This window comes from Erythrolamprus reginae, chromosome 2, assembly GCF_031021105.1.
Source record: "Erythrolamprus reginae isolate rEryReg1 chromosome 2, rEryReg1.hap1, whole genome shotgun sequence".
NCBI lineage: Eukaryota > Metazoa > Chordata > Lepidosauria > Squamata > Dipsadidae > Erythrolamprus > Erythrolamprus reginae.
This window is the reverse complement of record NC_091951.1, coordinates 6715388-6738772: the sequence shown is the minus strand read 5'-3', so window position 1 is coordinate 6738772 and position 23385 is coordinate 6715388. Positions and strand designations below refer to the sequence as shown.

At 39.3% G+C, this 23385-nt stretch overlaps 1 protein-coding gene across 1 annotated transcript in view; it reads right to left on the bottom strand.

Annotated features, from left to right (window-relative positions):
* Positions 1–4853: 4853 nt before the first annotated feature.
* The window catches only part of LOC139158807 (vomeronasal type-2 receptor 26-like), a 31827-nt gene continuing 13295 nt past the window's right edge, over positions 4854–23385 (bottom strand). The window contains exons 4-8 of the mRNA XM_070736143.1: positions 19339–19606; positions 15535–15732; positions 11413–11625; positions 10305–10431; positions 4854–5758 (exon numbers count right to left, since the gene is read on the bottom strand). Coding sequence (XP_070592244.1) covers positions 4854–5758; positions 10305–10431; positions 11413–11625; positions 15535–15732; positions 19339–19606 — 1711 coding nt within the window. The remainder of the gene's footprint in view (positions 5759–10304; positions 10432–11412; positions 11626–15534; positions 15733–19338; positions 19607–23385) is intronic.

The following is a 23385-nucleotide window of genomic DNA, read 5'->3' as shown; positions in this document are numbered from 1 at the left end:
TTAGGGGTGGTGATTTCTGACAGTCTCAAAGTGGGTGAACAGTGCAGTCAGGCGGTAGGGAAAGCAAGTAGGATGCTTGGCTGCATAGCTAGAGGTATAACAAGCAGGAAGAGGGAGATTATGATCCCACTATATAGAATGCTGGTGAGACCACATTTGGAATACTGTATTCAGTTCTGGAGACCTCACCTACAAAAAGATATTGACAAAATTGAACGGGTCCAAAGATGGGCTACAAGAATGGTGGAAGGTCTTAAGCATAAAACGTATCAGGAAAGACTTAATGAACTCAATCTGTATAGTCTGGAGGACAGAAGGAAAAGGGGGGACATGATCGAAACATTTAAATATATTAAAGGGTTAAATAAGGTCCAGGAGGGAAGTGTTTTTAATAGGAAAGTGAACCCAAGAACAAGGGGACACAATCTGAGGTTATTTGGGGGAAAGATCAAAAGCAACATGAGAAAATATTATTTTACTGAAAGAGTAGTAGATCCTTGGAACCAACTTCCAGCAGACTTTGTAGATAAATCCACAGTAACTGAATTTAAACATGCCTGGGATAAACATATATCCATCCTAAGATAAAATGCAGAAAAAAGTATAAGGGCAGACTAGATGGACCATGAGGTCTTTTTCTGCCGTCAGACTTCTATGTTTCTATATGCCAACAAATAAAAGCAGAATGTCTCAACTCACAGAAAACAAGAGGAAAACCTCCTACGCACCAAATCTAACCGATCCTTCTACAAGTTCGTCAACAACAAACTCAATGACTCTAGACCTATTCCACCTCTCGTAGGACCCAACAACAAAGAATACCATGATGATCCATCCAAAGCTAACCTCTTCAACTCTTTCTTTGGCTCCGTTTTTGTTAACAGTAATGGCTCATCCCCCATCTTTGCAAATCGCACTTCAAACTCACTCAACAACCTAACCCAAATCGACTTCACTATAGACTGCATTGAAAAAGCAATCTGTGACCTCAAATCTTCCCTATCTGTCGGACCAGACGGTCTTTGTGCATACTTCCTAAAAAAGCTTTCTTCTGCTTTAGCTGAACCTCTAAGCATTATCTTCCAAAAGTCCTTCAGGATCAGCACAGTCCCCAAGCTCTGGTCAAAAGCAGTAGTCATCCCCATCTTCAAAAAAGGAGACCCTTCACTCGTTGACAACTACAGACCAATATTACTATGCTGCGTCCCTTGTAAAATCATGGAATCAATTATAAATCAATGAATCACCCTTTACTTAGAATCTAATAACCTACTCTCTAACAAACAATTTGGATTCAGAAAGAAGTTATCCCACAACCTACAACTTCTTCACTGCAAAAACATATGGACTACCCACCTAGATCAAGGAAAATCTATTGATGCAATTTATATTGACTTTTGCAAAGACTTCGACTCAGTGTCTCATGACAAATTACTCCTAAAACTCAAATCATATGGCATCTCAGGATTCCTCCACAGCTGGATTACTGCTTTCCTGTCAAATAGGCAACAAGTTGACAAAATTGGAAGTGCCATTTCCACCCCCGTCCCTGTCAAAAGTGGCGTTCCCCAGGGCAGTGTACTAGGTCCTACTCTTTTCATTCTCTTCCTCAACGACCTCTGTGACCATATCACGAGCAACTGTGTTCTATTCGCTGATGATGTAAAACTATTCAACACCACGGACAACACATCTACTCTCCAAAACGACCTCGACTTTGTCTCAGATTGGTCTAAAACCTGGCAACTTCAAATATCAACCAACAAATGCTCTACACATCGGCAAAAAAGAATCCAAGCCTCATATATAAACTGAATAAACAAAATCTCACAGCCAACCCCCACTCAGTAAAAGACCTTGGAATACTAATATCAAATGACCTAAGTGCTAAAGCCCACTGCAACAATATCGCCAAAAAGGCTTCCAGAGTTGTTAACCTGATCCTACGCAGCTTCTGCTCCGGCAATCTCACACTACTAACCAGAGCCTACAAAACTTTTGCCAGACCCATCCTTGAATACAGTTCATCTGCCTGGAACCCATACCACATCTCGGACATCAACACCCTAGAAAACGTCCAATGATACTTCACCAGAAAAGCTCTTCACTCCTCAACTCGAAACAGAATGCCCTATGAAAGCAGACTATCAATCCTAGGTCTAGAAAGCTTAGAACTATGACGCCTAAAACATGATCTACATATTGCCCACAAAATCATATGCTGCAACATCCTGCCAGTCAATGACTACTTCAGCTTCAACCGCAACAACACAAGAGCACACAACAAATTCAAACTTAATATTAATCGCTCCCAGCTTGACTGTAAAAAATATGACTTTAGCAATCGAGTTGTCGAAGCGTGGAACTCATTACCTGACTCAGTAGTGTCAACCCCTAACCCCCAACATTTCTCCCTTATACTATCCACGAATGACCTCTCCAGGTTCCTAAGAGGTCAGTAAGGGGCGTACATAAGTGCACCAGTGTGCCTTTTGTCCCCTGTCCAATTGCCTCTCCTTATCCCATATATCATATATCTTTTCTCCCTTTCATATATCTTCTCCTCTATTTTCATATCTTTTCTTTATATATAATACTTCATGACTATTCTCCTCAATATGTATTGTGTATTGGACTAAATATATAAATAAAAAAACATACACACTATTCATAGAGTTGACCATCAAGGATGTACATTTATAAGCCCCCAGGCCTGCTGCCAAGGCCAGATCTTCGTGGCCTTACAAAAGACCAGTAGCGTGGGAGCAATACGAACATTGGGTGGAAGTTGGTTCCATAGAGCCACGGCAGCCACAGAGAAGGCCCCCATGGTCCCACCAACCCGCATTGCTTCGTCGACGGGACCCAGAGGAGGCCAACTCTGTGAGCTCTTATTGGTCTCTGGGAGGCATGCGGCAAGAGATGGTCCCATAGGTAGTCTGGTCCTGAGCCATATAGGACTTTATAGGTAATAACCAACACCTTGAATTGTGCCCGGAGACTAATAGGAAGACAGTTCAGCTCACAGAGCAGGGGAAGGTCTAATGTCCTCAGGCCTGATGGCAAAGGTGTGTTTTTAAACTCTTTCAGAAGGCAAAGAGGGTGGGGGCAGTGTAAATCTCCAAGGGGAGCTAATTTCAGAGGGCCAGGGCCCCCACAAAGAAGGCTCTTCCCCTAGGTCTCGCCATCTGATATTGTTTGGTCGACAGGACCCCAAGGAGACCAACTCTGTGGGACCACACCAGTTGTTGGGATACGTGCAGCAGAAGGCGGTCTCGGAGATAGTCTAGTCTGATGTCATGTAGGGCTTTATAGGTCATGACCAACACTTTGAGTTGTGCCCGGAAACTGATCAGAAGTCAATGCAGTCCACGGAGTGATGACAAAATATGGGCCTGCCTTGGAAGGCCCATAACCGCTCGCGCGGCTGCATTTTGGACAATTTGAAGTTTCCAAACACTCTTCAAAGGTAGTGCCATGTAGAGAGCATTTCAGTAGTCAAACCTCGAGGTGATAAGGGCATGATTGACCATGAGCAAAGACTCCCTGTCCAAATAGGGCTGCAACTGTTGCACCAGGTGAACCTGGGCAAATGCCCCCCTTGCCACAGCCGAAAAATGATGGATTGAGGAGGATGACCAAGTTGCAGACCCTCTCTGAGGGGGTCAATAATTCCACCACCCAGGGTAATGGATGGACAGATGGATGTGTCCTTGGGAGGCAGTACCCACAGCCACCCTGTCTTGTATGGATTGAGCTTGAGCCTATTGTTTGTTGATTATCTTGATTTTAATAAATGAATCTTCATATTTTATTTCATTTGGTTTTAAATAACCATCATCTTCATAGAGATGCAAAGGAAGCATTTATTTATTTATATATTAGATTTGTATGCTGCCCCTCTCCGTAGACTCTGAGCGGCTCACAACACAATAAAACAATTCATGGCAAATCCAATAATTTACAATTTAAAGTATTTTAAAAACCCCATTATTAAGCAGACATACATACAAACATACCATACATAAATTATATAGGCCCAGGGGAAATATCTCAGTTATCCCATGCCTGACGACAAAGGTGGGTTTTGAGGAGTTTACGAAAGGCAAGGAGGGTAGGGGCAGTTCTAATCTCCGGGGGGAGCTGGTTTCAGAGAGTCGGGGCCGCCACAGAGAAAGCTCTTCCCCTGGGGCTCGCCAACCGACATTGTTTAGTTGATGGGACCCGGTGAAGGCCAACTCTGTGGGACCTAACTGGTCGCTGGGATTCATGCAGCAGAAGGCGGTCTCGGAGATATTCTGGTCCGATGCCATGAAGGGCTTTATAGGTCATAACCAACACTTTGAATTGTGACCGGAAACTGATCGGCAACCAATGCAGACTGCGGAGTGTTGGTGTAACATGGGCATACCTGGGGAAGCCCATGACTGCTCTCACAGCTGCATTCTGAACAATCTGAAGTTTCCGAACACTTTTCAAAGGTAGCCCCATGTAGAGAGCATTACAGTAGTCGAACCTCGAGGTGATGAGGGCATGAGTGACTGTGAGCAGTGAGTCCCGGTCCAAATATGGCCGCAACTGGTGCACCAGGAGAACCTGGGCAAACGCCCCCCTCGCCACAGCTGAAAGATGTTTCTCTAATGTGAGCTGTGGATTGAGGAAGACGCCCAAGTTGCGGACCCTCTCCGAGGGGGTCAATAATCCCCCCCAGGGTGATGGACGGACAGATGGAATTGTCCTTGGGATGCAAAACTCACAGCCACTCCGTCTTATCAGGCTTGAGCTTCCATGCATGTCCAGTAATAATTGTAATGGAAAATTAAATGATATGAGCCTAAAAAACAATTTCACTATCATTTCTTTTCCTTAATCATGAGATGTTCCTTTGTGTTTAGATCTGGTCTCAGGATGATAATGTAGCACTTGGGGAAGAAGATGCAGGCCAGAAGACCAGCACTGGAGGCCAAGATAGAAAAGATCTGCACAACCACCATGTATTTCCCCTTGGTGCTCAGGTAAGTGGGTATAAAAGTTACCCAGACACTGCAGAAGACCAACATGCTGAAGGTGATCAGCTTGGCTTCATTGAAGGCCCCAGGGAGATTCTTGGCCAGGAAAGCCACTGTGAAGCAGATGATAGCTAGGAAGCCCATGTAGCTTTGGGTGATGTAGAACATGACATCAGAACCCTCATTACATTGCAGGATGATCACTCTAGGCTGAGAGTGTGGGTCAGAGTCAGGGAATGGGGGAAAAACTCCAAGCCAGATGGAGCAGATGAAAGTTTGGACAGCAGAACAAGAAAGGATTATGGAGGTGGCCAAGCTCTTCCCCAACCATCTCTTCACTTGGTTTCCTGGTTTTGTTGCAAGGAAGACCAGCACAACCATGATTGTTTTGGCCAGCACAGAAGACACAGCTATTGAGAAGACGATGCTGAATACTGTTTGTCGGAGAAGACAAGTGGCTTTCCTTTGCTGTCCAATGAAAAGAAATGAGGACAAAAAGGAAAGAAGAAGGGAGACCAGGAGGATGTAGGACAGGTCCCGGTTGTTGGCTTTAACAATGGGAGTTTCTAGGTATTTAATGAATATGATTAAAACAAGCCCCGTGGTTAAGAACAGGAGTAGGGAAAAAGAGACCAGGATGATCCCCAGATATTCTTCATAAGACAGGAAGGTTATTCTTTTGGGGATACATTGGATTCTGTTCTCGGTTGGATGTTCATCATCTGGGCATTTGGTGCATTTTTCACTATCTGAGAAAACAAAATAACAAGAGGTTTTTTAAAACTTTCCTTTCATCTTTCAATAAAGACTTCTTTAGAAATAAATAAATATTTATTTATTTATTGGATTTGTATGCCGCCCCTCTCCGGAGACTCGGGGTCGCTAACAGCAACAATAAAGCAGTGTACAATAGTAGTCTGATGTTAGAAACAATTAAAAACCCATTAATATAAAAAAACAAACATAGATACATACATACCATGCATAGAATTGTAAAGGCCTAGGGGGAAGAGAGTCTCAATTCCCCCATGCCTGACGGCAGAGGTGGGTTTTAAGCAGCTTACGAAAGGCAAGGAGGGTGGGGGCAATTCTAATCTCCAGGGGGAGTTGGTTCCAGAGGGCTGGGGCCGCCACAGAGAAGGCTCTTCCCCTGGGTCCCGCCAAGCGACATTCTTTAGTTGATGGGACCCGGAGAAGATCCACTCTGTGGGACCTAACTGGTCGCTGGGATTTGTGCAGCAGAAGGCGGTCCCTGAGGTAATCTGATCCGGTGCCATGAAGGGCATTATAGGTCATAACCAACGCTTTGAATTGTGATCAGAAACTGATCGGCAACCAATGCAGACTGTGGAGTGTTGGTGTAACATGGGCATATTTGGGAAAGCCCATGATTGAGAAATAAAAAGAGGACACATTTTCTTGTGGGTGATTCGACTGTTAGAGATGTTGATTTGGGACAGAGTAAGGATGTGGTGAAGGAGATGAGGTGTCTCCCAGGGGCCACTGCCAGCAGGGACAGGAGGCAGATTACAAACATTGTCAAGGCTGTGAGTAAAGGTAATAACGTTGATGTGGTGGTGCATCTTGGCACAAATGATTTGTCCCAGAGAAATGTTAATGTAGTAAAAAGAGATTTTCAATGTCTAAGTGTGGAGCTGGGTAAAATAACTGATTCAGTGACTTTCTCAGAGGTGTTACCGGTTTGTGGCCAAGAGGATAAAACAACGTGTATCAGAGAGTTTAATGTATGGTTAAGGCAGTGGTGTAAAGCTGAAGGTTTTGGCTATGTAAGTCATGATGTCAGTAGGTGGTCTAATAGGGAGTTGTTTAAGAGGGATGGTTTGCATCCATCATACAGAGGTACCCAGGTGCTCGGTGAGGAATTCAGAAATTTCTTGGACAGGCATTTAAACTAGGTAAAGGGGACAGAGATGTAACTGATGTGTGTGATTTCTGTCCCTGGCCAATGAGGATAAATAAGATTTTGGAAACTTATGAAAAGGGAGCTGTAAATAAAATAGATGTAGTTGTGGATGATAAGGGGCAAACTAATAATGAAAATAATCTTGTTCGGGTAATGTGCACGAATGCTCGAAGCTTGAGCAACAAGCTCTGTGAGTTAATGGCCATAATATCTAGAGATAATTTGGATCTGGTTGCCATAACTGAGACATGGTTTAAGGATTCTAATGAATGGGAAATATCCATACCAGGATATACACTGTATAGGAAGGATAGAATAGAGAGAAGGGGAGGTGGAGTAGCCATTTATGTTAAAGAAAGTCTAAAAACAACACTAATTCAAAATACATGTCAAGATCTGGAGACTCTCTGGATTTGCATGCAAAATAAAGAAGGTTCTGTCATTAGAATTGGGGTGATCTATAGGCTTCCAGGGCAATCTGAGGAATATGACAACAAGATGGTGGATGAAATTACCCAAATGGCAATAAAGGGAGATATTGTGGTTATGGGTGATTTCAACATGCCTGATGTTGACTGGAATATCCCCAGTGCCCTTACATGCAAAAGTAAGAATATAGTAGAGGCCTTTACAGGAGCAGCTCTGGCACAGCTGGTTAAGACACCAACTAGAGGGGAGAATATTCTAGATTTAGTTTTTACAAATGGGAATTGGGTTTCAGAGGTCAAGGTGGGAGAAAATTTAGGTTGCAGTGACCATCTATGTTTGTGGTTTGATGTAAAAACTCATTGTGAGCAATCCTATAATGCAACCAAAGTATTGGATTTTAGAAAAACAAATTTTAATGCAATGGGGGAATCTTTAGATAATGAATTAAAGGGGAGGGATAAAATGGCAGGAGCGAGCACCCAGTGGACTGTATTAAAAAAGGCCATCTTAAAAGCCACTGGACTGTATGTAAGAAAAATAACTAAAGGTAAAAGGAAGAAGAAACCGCTATGGTTTAGCAATGATGTAAGGGCTATAGTCAATGAAAAAAAGGCTGCCTATAGGAGGTATAAAGAGTCTGGAAGTATAGCTGATAGGGAGGTGTATAAAATGAGACAGAAGGAGGCAAAACAGATAATATATGCTGCTAAAGCCTCAAAAGAGGAAGAAATTGCCAAATCTGTAAAGAAGGGGGATAAAACCTTCTTCAGATATATTAGTGATAAGAAGAAGAAAAACTGCGGCATCACGAAGCTTAGTACTGGGAATAATACATGCATTAATGGGAATAAGGAGATCGCTGACCATTTCAATAGCTACTTCTGTTCAGTTTTCTCAAAAGACACCTTACAAAATAATACTATAGAGGGATATAGCATTGCCTCCAGCTGTACGGATTCTGCTCCAGTGATCTTAGAAGCCGATGTCTTAGAAGAACTTGAACGATTAAAGATAAATAAGGCAATGGGTCCAGATGGCATCCACCCCAGAGTTCTTAAAGAACTCAGATCTGTCATTGCTACCCCCCTGGCTGATTTGTTTAACCAATCCTTGTTAACAGGAGAAGTTCCTGAGGATTGGAGAATGGCCAGTGTTGTGCCTATCCACAAGAAGGGCAGTAGAGAAGAATCTGGTAACTACAGGACAGTTAGCTTGACATCAGTTGTAGTTAAAATGATGGAGACTCTACTCAAAAAGAGGATAAATCAGCACCTAAAAAACAATAACTTATTGGACCCAAATTAGGCATGGCTTTACTGAAGGCAAATCATGTCAGACTAATCTCATTGATTTCTTTGACTATGTCACAAAGGTGTTGGATGAAGGTGGTGCCGTGGATATTGCCTACCTGGACTTCAGCAAAGCCTTTGATACGGGTCCACATAAAGAGCTGATAGATAAATTAGTGAAGATTGGACTTAATCCCTGGATAGTTTAATGGATTTGCAGCTGGATGAAGCGTAGACATCAGAGAGTTATTGTTAACGGCAAGTATTCTGAGCAGAGACAGGTTACAAGCGGTGTGCCACAAGGGTCTGTTCTGGGTCCTATTCTTTTTAATATGTTTGTGAGTGACATAGGGGAAGGTTTGGTAGGGAAGGTTTGCCTATTTGCCGATGACTCTAAAGTGTGCAATAGGTTTGATATTCCTGGAGGCGTCTGTAATATGGTAAATGATTTAGCTTTATTAGATAAATGGTCAAAGCAATGGAAACTGCAGTTTAATGTTTCGGAATGTAAAATAATGCACTTGGGGAATAGGAATCCTCAATCTGAGTATTGTATTGGCAGTTCTGTGTTAGCAAATACTTCAGAAGAAAAGGATTTAGCGGTAGTGATTTCTGACAGTCTCAAAATGGGTGAACAGTGCAGTCAGGCAGTCGGGAAAGCAAGTAGGATTCTTGGCTGCATAGCTAGAGGTATAACAAGCAGGAAGAGGGAGATTATGATCCCACTATATAGAATGCTGGTGAGACCACATTTGGAATACTGTGTTCAGTTCTGGAGACCTCACCTACAAAAAGATATTGACAAAATTGAACGGGTCCAAAGACGGGCTACAAGAATGGTGGAAGGTCTTAAACATAAAACATATCAGGAAAGACTTAATGAACTCAATCTGTATAGTCTGGAGGACAGAAGGAAAAGGGGGGACATGATCGAAACATTTAAATATATTAAAGGGTTAAATAAGGTCCAGGAGGGGAGTGTTTTTAATAGGAAAGTGAACACAAGAACAAGGGGACACAATCTGAAGTTAGTTGGGGGAAAGATCAAAAGCAACATGAGAAAATATTATTTTACTGAAAGAGTAGTAGATCCTTGGAACAAACTTCCAGCAGACGTGGTAGATAAATCCACAGTAACTGAATTTAAACATGCCTGGGATAAACATATATCCATCCTAAGATAAAATACAGAAAATAGTATAAGGGCAGACTAGATGGACCAGGAGGTCTTTTTCTGCCGTCAGACTTCTATGTTTCTATGTTTCTATGATTGCTCTCGCAGCTGCATTCTGCACGATCTGAAGTTATATATGTAATATTTGTTGTTGTTTTTTGTTGATTTACAGTAGGTGTGCAAAACCCATTCACCTGAAACCATTGCTTAATTTTTGAGTTCCTAAAAGCGGTAAATATGGAAAGACATTCCCAAACTAACAAATTGAAGAGATAGCACTGCCCAATCCATCATATCCTTTTCTCTCTTCCTATCTTATCCTTTAAGATCTTTTCCTTACTCCTCCTCTTATGTAAGAAACTGAGCATAATGAAATTAACAAACAGGGGCAAAAAGTTCAAGCTTAGAACATCTATTAACAACACATTGATTAAAATACTCTAGATGAATTTAGTAAACTTCCTTGTGGTGTAACCCACCTTCCTGAGTGGAGATAGTCCCCTCTGGACAAGGAATACAGTCGTAGCAGCAAACTGGCTCTCCTTCCCGAGTCTGCTTGAAAAATCCAGGAGGACAATTTTCTACACATTTGGACTGAGGCAAAGACTAAGATGAAAAATAGGAACAACATAGAAAATATGTTAGGGGTCACCATCCATGAAATAGACATGAACATTAGCCAAGTAGTTTCATGGCTTCACTTCGATGAGTATAGAAATAACTAGCACATGGAGATGTGGATCTTTCAAATATTAGAAATTGTTGGGTAACTAATCAATTAAAGGTTGTCCTTGATATTATAGCAGTAACTAGAGATTTAATATAGAGGGATATAGAGTTGATTTCATTTCATTTATTTGATTAAATTTGTATGATGTCCAACTCCCAAAGGACTCTGGGCAGCTTAACAACAAAGTAAAACATTAAAAACATCTACAATATTAAAACAATTTTAAAAACACATATCTATCACTCTATGACCAGATCTCGCTGATTACAACCATAAAATCATGCTTTTTGGAAGGCCAATAAGGTGGGAGCAGTCCAGGCCTGTGGAGGTAATAGGTTCCAGAGAACTGGGGCAGCCACAGAGAAGGCCCTCCCTCATGGGGCTGCCAGCTGACACTGTTTAGCCAACAGGAATGCTCTGGGATCTTACTAGTCATTGGGAGTTGGTTAGCAGATTGATTAAACTGATTGATTATTAGACTGATTAATTATTGATATTATTTGGTTGATTATAGATATTGAAATAATTAAGTCCATTGAATTTTGATATTAATTAATTGATTTTATTGGTATTGATATTAATAAATTGATCTCATGAATTATTGTTACTAAATTTTGATCTTTTGTCAACCACTATTTGATTATTAATCCCTTATTCCAATCCCTTAATCATCTTGGTTGCTCTTTTTTGCACCTTCTCCAGAGTTTCAATGTCTCTTTTGAAGTGTGGTGACCAGAACTGAATACAGTACTCCAGGTGTGGTCGGACCAGAGCGCAGTAGAGTGTCAGCCAGAAGTCCTGAGAAAAGAAATAGATGCTTCCAGTTTGGCTTTGAGCCTGATCATATTTTTTCCTACCTTGTTGAGCAGCTTAAGGCGTGATAGAACATCTTGGTTGATAGTAAGTCTCTGTCTTTCAAAATTCCCCAGTTGCTCTTTGGTAGGATTCCCATTAGAGAGAAACATCCAGCTCACAATGTCCAGATCTGCAGTTATAGCTCCATTTTCATCCAAGTACAGTTTCAGCAGGGAAAGATTGACCAATTCATTCTTCTTCAGAAAGGGGTGGAACTGGAATGGATACATTCAGGAATATCAAAATTAGAAACTATGATTTTTTAAAAACCCATGTCGTCTTTTCACATTTGCATCCTTCTTTTAGAGTTGACATATTTGCAAATATTCTTGGTTGGCAGAACCACTGTCACCACTGTCTCCAAAAGTGAAAACCAATGATTCAGCAAAATTTCTGCAATTGTATGTTGAGTAAGTACATACTGACACAAAATTATTAACAAAATGTGTCAATTAGAAGAAATATCCCAGAGAGGTCACAAATAAATTGAAATAAGCAAAGAAGCAAAGAAATTATTCATAAATTATTGAGATTGGAGATTGCCAAAAAGTCAGGAAGAAAGCTGCCAGGCTAATCTTCTTACGGATAGACCAGAGGGAAGCAAGACCACATGATCTAATATTTCTTTATTGTAAGACTACATTAACAAATCTGAGAGTCTGGAAGTACAAACCCAAAAAAAATATGGATGATACTTTCAGAGATCATTTTCCCTTTTGGTTATGTGGCAGTGGACTCTTTTCTTCTCATTTAATCATTTCTGCATGGCATCTCTTTCCCTATCCCATCCCCCAATCTCATTCTGACATTCATCATGCTTCCTAAATAGATTGTGAAAATGCTGGGGATATAACCTGAGTATTATGCAAAGTATTACAAAGTACAGTAATACCTCGTCTTACGAACCTATTTGGTTCCAGGGGGAGTTTCGTAAGATGAAAAGTTCGTAAGATGAAACATTGTTTCCCATAGGAAACAATGTAAAATCAATTAATCCGTGCAACAACAAAAGAACGCAAAAAAACACCGCCGCCCGGCTGTCACCTTTTGAAACAGCCAGGGGGGGGGCTTCTCAGCGTCCTCCAGAACCCGAACGCCAAACCCAAACTTCCTGGTTCAGCGTTCGGGAGGCGGTCGAGAAGCCCCCGGCTGTTTTAAAAGGTGACAGTCGGGCGGCGGGGCTTCTTGGCGGCCTCCCGAATGCCGAACCCAGAGATTCGGAAAAAGTTCAGGTTTGGGAGGCCGCTGGGAAGCCCCGCCGCCCGGCTGTCACCTTTGAAAACAGCCGGGGGGCTTCTCGGCGGCCTCCCGAATGCAGAAACCGGAAATTTGGGTTTGGCGTTCGGGTTCAGGAGGACCCTGAGAAGCCCCCCGGCTGTTTCAAAAAGCGACAGCCGGGCGGCGGGGCTTCTTGGCGGTGGCGACGGCGGGTTCGTAAGAAGGAAGAAGTTCGTAAGAAGAGGCAAAACATTTATGAACCCCGGGTTCATATCTCGGGTTGTTCGTAAGACGAGGGGTTCGTATCATGAGGTACCACTGTACTTCCTAATGTGCACATTAGCAAACCAGTTAAACTAGGGTTACACTGTATGGTAAGTCAAGTGGCTAAAATTGTCTTCAAATTGTACTAAATATATATCCATATATATCACACACAACCCTTCACCGGTACAAGCTGATACAGGGGATGAGCCTGTAGTCTAATGGCTAAGGTCTCTGCCTTAGAAGGCAGAGGCTCCAGGTTCAAATCCCAGTAAGGGTGTGGCTACCTGATGAAGGCAAATAAGCCCGAAATAGATCTATAGTAGTCTCCCTTCCTTTTCATTATCAGCAAAATTTGTTACAGACTCTTTCTCACATACACACACACACAGAGGGGTACTAGGTACAGTATATATGTGCGTGTGTGTGTGTGTGTGTATAAATGAATAAATGAATAAATGAATAAACGAATAAACGAATAAACGAATAAACGAATAAACGAATAAATGAATAAATGAATACGTATGTATACATGCATGCATGCATACCTACCCAGGCAATGCAGAGTTATTGGTTAGTTTCTCATAAAAATGGGGAGTTATGTGTGCGTGTATGTGTGTGTGTTCCAACATAACACTGGAACTCTTGAGCAATTTCAACCAAACTTGCTACACAGATGACTTACTATCTGGAAACAAATACCTCTAGGTCAGGGGTAGGCAAAGTTGGCTCTTCTATGACTTGTGGACTTCAACTCCCAGAATTCCTGAGCCAATCATGCTAGCTCAGGAATTCTGGGAGTTGAAGTCCAGATGTCATAGAAGGTGGTTGCCATAGGTGGTTGTGTGTGTGTGCTCCAGCATAACCGTGGAATTCCTTAAGCAATTTTCAATCAATCTTGCTACACAGATTACTTAATCTCTGGAAAAAATAGACTGTGAGGGTAAGACACCCCTAGTACAATTCAGTGTGTGTGTGTGTCTTTCTCTGTGTGTAAAAATATAAAGATTTATTTATTTATTTATTTATTTATTTTATTTTATTTTATTTGACTTCTATGCCACCCAATCTTGAAGGACTCAGGGCGGCAAAAATATAAATATAAATATAAATATAAATATAAATATAAATATAAATATAAATATAAATATAAATATAAATATAAATATAAATATAAATATAAATATAAATATAAATATAAATATAAATATAAATATAAATATAAATATAAATATAAATATAAATATAAATATAAATATAAATATAAATATAAATATAAATATAAATATAAATATAAATATAAATATAAATATAAATATAAATATAAATATAAATATAAATATAAATATAAATATAAATATAAATATAAATATAAATATAAATATAAATATAAATATAAATAATATAAACAAAAAAACAAAAAAAATAAAAATAATGAAAATGAAAATGAAAATGAAAATGAAAATAAAAATAAAAATAAAAATAAAAATAAAAATAAAAATAAAAATAAAAATAAAAATAAAAATAAAATAAAATAAAATAAAATAAAAATAAAATAATAAAAATAATAAAAATAATAAAAATTAAAATAAGGTAATGCTGGGCTATCGCTTAGTTTCTCATAAAAATGGGGAGTTATGGAGTTGATGATGGTGTCATTGGACACATGGGGAAATGAATTAGAGTTACCAAACTTGATATGGATATGTGTGAAAATGATCTCAAAACAGTAGTTGATAGCAAACCAAATGTGAATGGGTTATGTGATGCTCATGGAAAGAAGGAAAATGCATCCATGAGAATCTCAGGAATGTCTATGGAGATTCTCAGTCATCCAGGTCATGGTTATCCCGAAGGCCCCTTTTTCAAGAGGCAACAGGACTTTTGGGTTTTTCATCTTCAAAAAATATATCTGTCATTCTACCCTCTCTTTGGAATATTCCCCTCTGAGCAGTTAGATTGGCCAAACCTGTTGGGTTCTGCAGCACAAGCAGGTTCAGATAGTTCTCCTTTGAACTCCTTCCCAAAAGGAACTAAGATTAGAGGATCCATGTCAGGACCCATACCTGCCACGGCTGCAGATTCGAAGCCCAACGTTTCTCTTTGCCTCCCTTCCTTTTCCTCCAGGATCTGGAGGAATATGCAGTCTTCAAGGTGTGGGCTAGAGTCTTAATAATACTGTAAAAAGAGTGGTCATTTTGGATTCTGTTCCCTGGATGAGGTGATGCTTTCCAGGTGCATCTTCTCCGTCCTTTGACAGAAAATGTGTGCTTTGAAAAAGAACAGTCATGATTTCCACCTAAGGGTTCTGCAAGGAGCTTGGATTCAAGGGCATCACGATCTTGCCTTTTCTTTCTCTGATAAACAAAGGTGGAAATGCTACAGACATATTTGAATTCTCTTTCCCTTTTCATATCGAATTCCAAAAAGGTCGAGAGAATCCAGACTTTTCCTTCTACGTGTCCTGACAAACTTTCAAGTGTTAAATGAACAGGAATAAAACCATGCATGTAGCCAGCAATTTTTAAAAAGTAAATGAAGACATTAACTTGTCTCCACTTAGATAGGGCAACCCTGAGGGGGCCTGTAGGTATATATTGTGCCAATCGTTGCGATATAACAACACAAATTCCATTCCTGACAAGCACAGGAGTCAAAGCCCTCATGAAATTCTCTCCCTCTTCTGTGTCTGTAGCAAAGAGGCCAATTAAGATCCATCTGAAATGGAGAAGAATTTGGACAATTGCTGGGTAGTGAACTTCTTCTTTGGGGGCCATCCGGTAGAAAAAGGGGAACTGACTTTTGTCACTCAGAACCTCTGAAACAGTTGCATAAGTGATCTGGAAAAGCAATGGGGAATTATGGTTATATGTAGGATCAGGTCTAGTACAAAGTATTAGTTCTTAATACCAGTAAATAATAATAATAATAATAATAATAATAATAATAATAATAATAATAATAATAATAATAATAATAATATTTATTAGATTTGTATGCCGCCCCTCTCTGTAGACTCGGGGCGGCTCACAACAGTGATAAAGAACAATATGTATTGACAAATCTAATAATTTAAAATCTAAAATGGCAATTGTACATTTAAAAAAATCTAAAAACAAGGAACCCCAATATAAAAAACATACATACAGTCATATCATGCACTAACACTACATAGGCAGGGGGAGATGTCTCAGTTCCCCCACGCTTGACGACAGAGGTGGGTTTTGAGAAGTTTACAAAAGGCAAGGAGGGTAGGGGCAGTTCTAATTTTTTTATTTATTTATTTAGATTTGTATGCCGCCCCTCTCCGCAGACTCGGAGGGAGCTAATTCCAGAGAGTCGGAGCCGCCACAGAGAAGGCTCTTCCCCTGGGTCCCGCCAGACAACATTGTTTAGTCAACGGGACCCGGAGAAGGCCAACTCTGTGGGACCTGACCGGTCGCTGGGATTCGTGCGGCAGAAGGCAGTCTCGCAGGTATCCTGGTCCGGTGCCATGAAGGGCTTTATAGGTAATAACCAACACTTTGAATTGTGACCGGAAACTGATCGGCAACCAGTGCAGACTGCAGAGTGTTGGAGTAACATGGGCATATTTGGAAAAGCCCATGATTGCTCTCGCAACGGCGTTCTAATAATGATAATGATGATGATGATGATGATGATGATGATAATGATATTGATAACAATAATAATAATAATAATAATAATAATAATAATAATAATAATAATAGATTTGTATGCCACCCCTCTATGAAGACTCGGGGCGGCTCACAGCAATAATAAAACAGTGTGACAATGTAAACAAATCTAATATTAAAAAAGCATCTAAAAACCCATCATTTAAAAACCATGCAACACATGCTTACCATACATAAAACTATAAAAGCCTGGGGGAGATGTCTCAATTCCCCCATGCCTGGTGATATAGGTGGGTCTTAAGTAGTTTGTGAAAGACAAGGAGGGTGGCTGCAGTTCTGATCTCTGGGGGGAGTTGATTCCAAAAGGCTGGGGCCACCACAGAGAAGGCTCTTCCCCTGGGGCCCGCCAGACGACATTGTTTAGTCAACGGGACCCGGAGAAGGCCTACTCTGTGGGACCTCATCGGCCGCTGGGATTCGTGCGGCAGAAGATGGTTCCGGAGGTATTCTGGTCCGATGCCATGTAGGGCTTTAACAACTTGGTTCTCACCAACCCATCAGAATAGTTTATTATTGAATAGCTAATAGGCAACCATCATGATACAGAATGCAAACCACAAAGTTTTAATAAGTTCTTACATAAAACAGAATAAAAGAAACAAGTTAAATAAAAAAGAATAAAGGATGAAAATCGTATTTATGTATTATCCCTACAATCTAATACCATGTTTTCCCCAAAATAAGACCCCGTCTTATACTTTTTAAACCCTGGAATAAGTGCTTTGCCTTATTGCCATCCACTCAAAAGCCTGATTGGGCTTATTATCAGAGGATGTCTTATTTTGGGGGAAACAAGGTATAATTATACTCAAATATGCAGTTGTCATGTGAACTTTTTTCTTCTAATAAAGGTCCATATAATGTGTAATTCTGAACTATTATTATATATGAAATTGTCTAATGTGCAGCCTAAGATGCTGATCTCTGTCCGAATAGAGTTGGAAGGGACCTTGGAGATCTTCCAGTCCAAAATCCTGTCTAGGCAGGAAACCCTACACCTCTTCACAGAAGACCAGGGAAGTCTTAATACCACTCTACTATGCCCTGGTCCGACCACACCTGGAGTACTGTATTCAGTTCTGGTCACCACACTTCAAAAGAGACGTTAAAACTCAGGAGAAGGTGCAAAAAAGAGCAACCAAGATGATTAAGGGATTGGAAACCAAGACTTACGAAGAGAGACTGAGGGAACTGGGCATGGATAGCCTAGAGAAACGGAGGGCCAGAGCAGACATGATAGCAGTCTACAAGTATACGAGAGGATGTCACAGAGAGGAGGGGATCACTTTATTCTCCAGGGCACCAGAGGGCCAGACGAGGAACAACGGCTGACCAAGGAGAGATTCAACATGGAGATAAGGAGGAACTTCCTGATGGTCAGAGCGATCAACCAATGGAACAACCTACCAGCGGACGTTGTGAACTCCAACACTCTGGACATTTTTAAGAGAAGATTGAACTGGCACTTGACTGGTGTACTATAGGGTTCCTGCTTGGGCAGGGGGTTGAACTCGATGGCCTTCATGGTCCGTTTCAACTCTAACAATAAATAAATAGATAGATAGATAGATAGATAGATAGATAGGATAGATAGATAGATAGATAGATAGATAGATAGATAGATAGATAGACAGACAGACAGACAGACAGACAGACAGACAAACAAACAAACAAACAAACAAACAAACAAATGGTTATCTAACATCTTCTTTAAAAACATTCAGTGCTGGAGCATTGACAACTTCTGGAGGAAAGCTGTTCCACTGATTAATTGTTCTAATTATCAGGAAATTTCTCCTTAGTTCTAAAGTCCTTCTCTCCTTGATTAGCTTCCACCCATTGCTTCTTGTCCTATCCTCAAGTGCTTTGGAGAATAGATTGACTCCTTCTTCTTTGTGGCAACCCATGAGATATTGTCTTTCCTCGACAATTGATATCTTCTGTCTCTGGAGGTCCACAAACTTGTTCATTAAAAGGGATTTGGTTAAATTTTCCATATTTAACCATTGTATCCATCTCGAATCTTGCTCAAATAGATACTATCCTAAGATGTTTAAGCATTCCATGTTTCAATACTTTGTAATTTGGATGACACATTCATCCACTTCAGTGTGCAATAGGAATGGTGTCATGCAAGGATGTGACTTCTTTCATTCTTGTCCCTACAAGAATGGTGGAAGGTCTTAAGCATAAAACGTATCAGGAAAGACTTCATGAACTCAATCTGTATAGTCTGGAGGACAGAAGGAAAAGGGGGGACATGATCAAAACATTTAAATATGTTAAAGGGTTAAATAAGGTCCAGGAGGGAAGTGTTTTTAATAGGAAAGTGAACACAAGAACAAGGGAACACAATCTGAGGTTAGTTGGGGGAAAGATCAAAAGCAACATGAGAAAATATTATTTTACTGAAAGAGTATTGGATGCTTGGAACAAACTTCCAGCAGACGGGGTAGAAAAATCCACAGTAACTGAATTTAAACATGCCTGGGATAAACATATATCCATCCTAAGATAAAATACAGAAAATAGTATAAGGGCAGACTAGATGGACCATGAGGTCTTTTTCTGCTATCAGACTTCTATGTTTGTATGTTTCACTGTGGATTCCAGTCCATAATCATGATACATAAAATGGCCATAGCGAAAAACAGCATTTGAATCAAATGAGAAGATGTGGCTACATCTGTTGTTCTCCTACCACCACCCACCTCACTTTACTAGAAAGAGAAACACACACACACAAACCTGTGGGACTTTGTAGATGCCTACTAATGTGGACATCTGGATTGAGATCTCACTGTGGGCTGCATCTATAAGAACCAAAAGGTTTTCTTTCCTTCCACAGCTGTAGTTGGGAACATTGGCTTTTCCAGTAGAGAGCATATCCAGCAAGGCATCTGAAGTGTACAGTGTGCTCAAAGTGTTGTCATAGCTGTTGTAGCCCAGTGTGATATTGTGCAGGAGCTTGTGATTCTTGTGGACCACTTGAATGGCAAACATGAATTGATTGGCTCTTAAAAGATCAATAAACAACCAACTGTAAAAAAAATGTTTATATCATCATCATCATCTTTTTCATTTATTCATTTGTTTCATCAAACTGTTTTGTTTTAAAACCCTGCTGTTCTGTTCGGGTCGTATGTGACCCGAAACCAAGTTTGAGTCCCTGTAAAAAATTTTCCCTGCATATCTGAAACTTGAAATTTCATGTAGTTTCATCATTTCAGGGGTTCTCTCTATGAGAATTTTTTTTGGGGGGGTGGGGGGCTTAGTTTTTGCTGGGCAAAAAAAGTTACAAATCTTCTGTTCCCGGGTCATCCTGACCCGGACCGAAAACTCTTCATTTGCAGTGCTTATGTTTGGTCTTTTTGAAAGCTTTTTTCACTTGGAAAGTAGTCTGAACATTTCTGCACACAATGATATGAAAATTGAAATGAAAAAAGTAATTCTTATTGGTTTATTTTGCTGATATAATGCACGCCCCCCCCGTTTTTGTGAAAGTTTTTTCAATTTATGGATAGTTTTGCTTGCAAAATGCATTCTATTTTACTGAAGTTGGTGTGGGATTGGTAGCTTGAACATTTCTGAATATAAGAAAAATATAAAGGAACTGAACAAAATTATTCTTACTGGTTTTTTAACATCAGAAATAAGGCCTCCCCCCCCCTCGGCTGCTTGCAACCATTTTCACTTTTTATTTTTTTATGCTCCAAATCCGAAATATTCTTTAAAATCTTAGGCATTCATTTACTCAATTTAACAATGCTGACCATCAAAAAAATATTTGTGGGGGTGGGGGGAAATTTTTTTTTCTAGGCAAAAAAAAAGTCACACTTAGTCTGTTCGGGTCATATAGACCCGGACCAAAATGATTTTTTTTAGGCACTTGAATTTGGTCTTTTTGAAAACCTTTTCAACTGGAAAACTAGTTTGAACATTTATGAACATAATGATATGAAAATTGAACTGGAAAAATTGAGACTTATATTTTTATTTTGATCAAAAAGCCCCTCCCCCCATCCTTTTTTTAATTTCGTGTCAATTTCTATTTTTTAAGGCTACAAATCCCTAAGGAATTTTCCCCCAAAAGGTTTGATATACTAAATTGAACATTTCTGAATATAAGAAAAATATAAATGAACTGAAAAAAATGGTTCTTATTGGTTTATTTTTGCCACAAAAGGGCCACCCCCCCTCGGCCTTGCTGTGTGCCATTATTGTCACTGTTTATACATATTTGTCTAGAAATATTTGGAATATCCTTTTGAAAATCAACCACATTGTAGCCAGAGAACTAATTTTATGAAACAAATCCATTTTACTAAAAAAAAGTATGTAAGTTTGAAATTAACAGCATAATTTTTATATAAATTGAAATAATTGAGGCATACTTTATGTGCAAAATAAACCAATATGCATCAATTTTTCCAGTTCAATTTTCATATCATTATGTTCAGAAATGTTCAAGCTACCAATCCCACACCAACTTTAGTATAATAGAATGTATTTTGCTAGCAAAACTATCCATAAAGTGAAGACTATTTAAAAAAAATGGGGGGGGCGTGCATTTCATCAACAAAATAAACCAATATGCATCAATTTTTCCAGTTCAATTTTCATATCATTATGTTCAGAAATGTTCAAGCTACCAATCCCATACCAACTTTAGTAAAATAGAATGTATTTTGCAGGCATAATTATCAATAAACCTAAAGAAAATTCACAAAAACGGGGGGGAGGCATATTTATGTGCAAAATAAACCAATAAGGATTAATTTCTTCAGTTCAATTTTCATATCATTGTGTGCAGAAATGTTCAGACTACTTTCCAAGTGAAAAAAGTATTCAAATTGACCAAACATAAGCACTGCAAATGAAGAGTTTTCGGTCCGGGTCAGGGTGACCCGGGAACAGAAGATTTGTTACTTTTCTTAACCCTGCTGTTCTGTTTAAGAAAAGTAACAAATCTTATGTTCCCGGGTCACCCTGACCCGGACCGAAAACTCTTCATTTGCAGTGCTTATGTTTGGTCAATTTGAATACTTTTTTCACTTGGAAAGTAGTCTGAACATTTCTGCACACAATGATATGAAAATTGAACTGAAGAAATTAATCCTTATTGGTTTATTTTGCACATAAATATGCCTCCCCCCCCATTTTTGTGAATTTTCTTTAGGTTTATTGATAATTATGCCTGCAAAATACATTCTATTTTACTAAAGTTGGTATGGGATTGGTAGCTTGAACATTTCTGAACATAATGATATGAAAATTGAACTGGAAAAATTGATGCATATTGGTTTATTTTGTTGATGAAATGCACGCCCCCCCCGTTTTTTTTAAATAGTCTTCACTTTATGGATAGTTTTGCTAGAAAAATACATTCTATTTTACTAAAGTTGGTGTGGGATTGGTAGCTTGAACATTTCTGAACATAATGATATGAAAATTGAACTGGAAAAATTGATGCATATTGGTTTATTTTGCACATAAAGTATGCCTCAATTATTTCAATTTATATAAAAATTATGCTGTTAATTTCAAACTTACATACTTTTTTTTAGTAAAATGGATTTGTTTCATAAAATTAGTTCTCTGGCTACAATGTGGTTGATTTTCAAAAGGATATTCCAAATATTTCTAGACAAATATGTATAAACAGTGACAATAATGGCACACAGCAAGGCCGAGGGGGGGTGGCCCTTTTGTGGCAAAAATAAACCAATAAGAACCATTTTTTTCAGTTCATTTATATTTTTCTTATATTCAGAAATGTTCATTTTAGTATATCAAACCTTTTGGGGGAAAATTCCTTAGGGATTTGTAGCCTTAAAAAATAGAAATTGACACGAAATTTAAAAAGGATGGGGGGAGGGGCTTTTTGATCAAAATAAAAATATAAGTCTCAATTTTTCCAGTTCAATTTTCATATCATTATGTTCATAAATGTTCAAACTAGTTTTCCAGTTGAAAAAGTTTTCAAAAAGACCAAATTCAAGTACCTAAAAAAAATCATTTTGGTCCGGGTCTATATGACCCGAACAGACTAAACGTGACTTTTTTTTTGCCCAGAAAAAAAATTTTCCCCCCACCCCCACAAATATTTTTTTGATGATCAGTATTGTTAAATTGAGTAAATGAATGCCTAAGATTTTAAATAATATTTCGGATTTGGAGCATAAAAAAATAAAAAGTGAAAATGGTTGCAAGCAGCCAAGGGGGGGGGGGGGGCCTTATTTCTGATGTTAAAAAACCAATAAGAATCATTTTTTTCAGTTCCTTTATATTTTTCTTATATTCAGAAATGTTCAAGCTACCAATCCCACACCAACTTTAGTAAAATAGAATGCATTTTGCAAGCAAAACTATCCATAAATTGAAAAAAAAATCACAAAAACGGGGGGGGCGTGCATTATATCCGCAAAATAAACCAATAAGATTTACTTTTTTCATTTCAATTTTCATATCATTGTGTGCAGAAATGTTCAGACTACTTTCCAAGTGAAAAAAGCTTTCAAAAAGACCAAACATAAGCACTGCAAATGAAGAGTTTTCGGTCCGGGTCAGGGTGACCCGGGAACAGAAGATTTGTAACTTTTTTTGCCCAGCAAAAACTAAGCCCCCCACCCCCCCAAAAAAATTCTCATAGAGAGAACCCCTGAAATGATGAACCAGCATGAAATTTCAAGTTTCAGATATGCAGGGAAAATCTTTTACAGGGACTCAAACTTGGCTTCGGGTCACATACGACCCGAACAGAACAGCACAGAACAGCAAGCAAAAATTGATTCA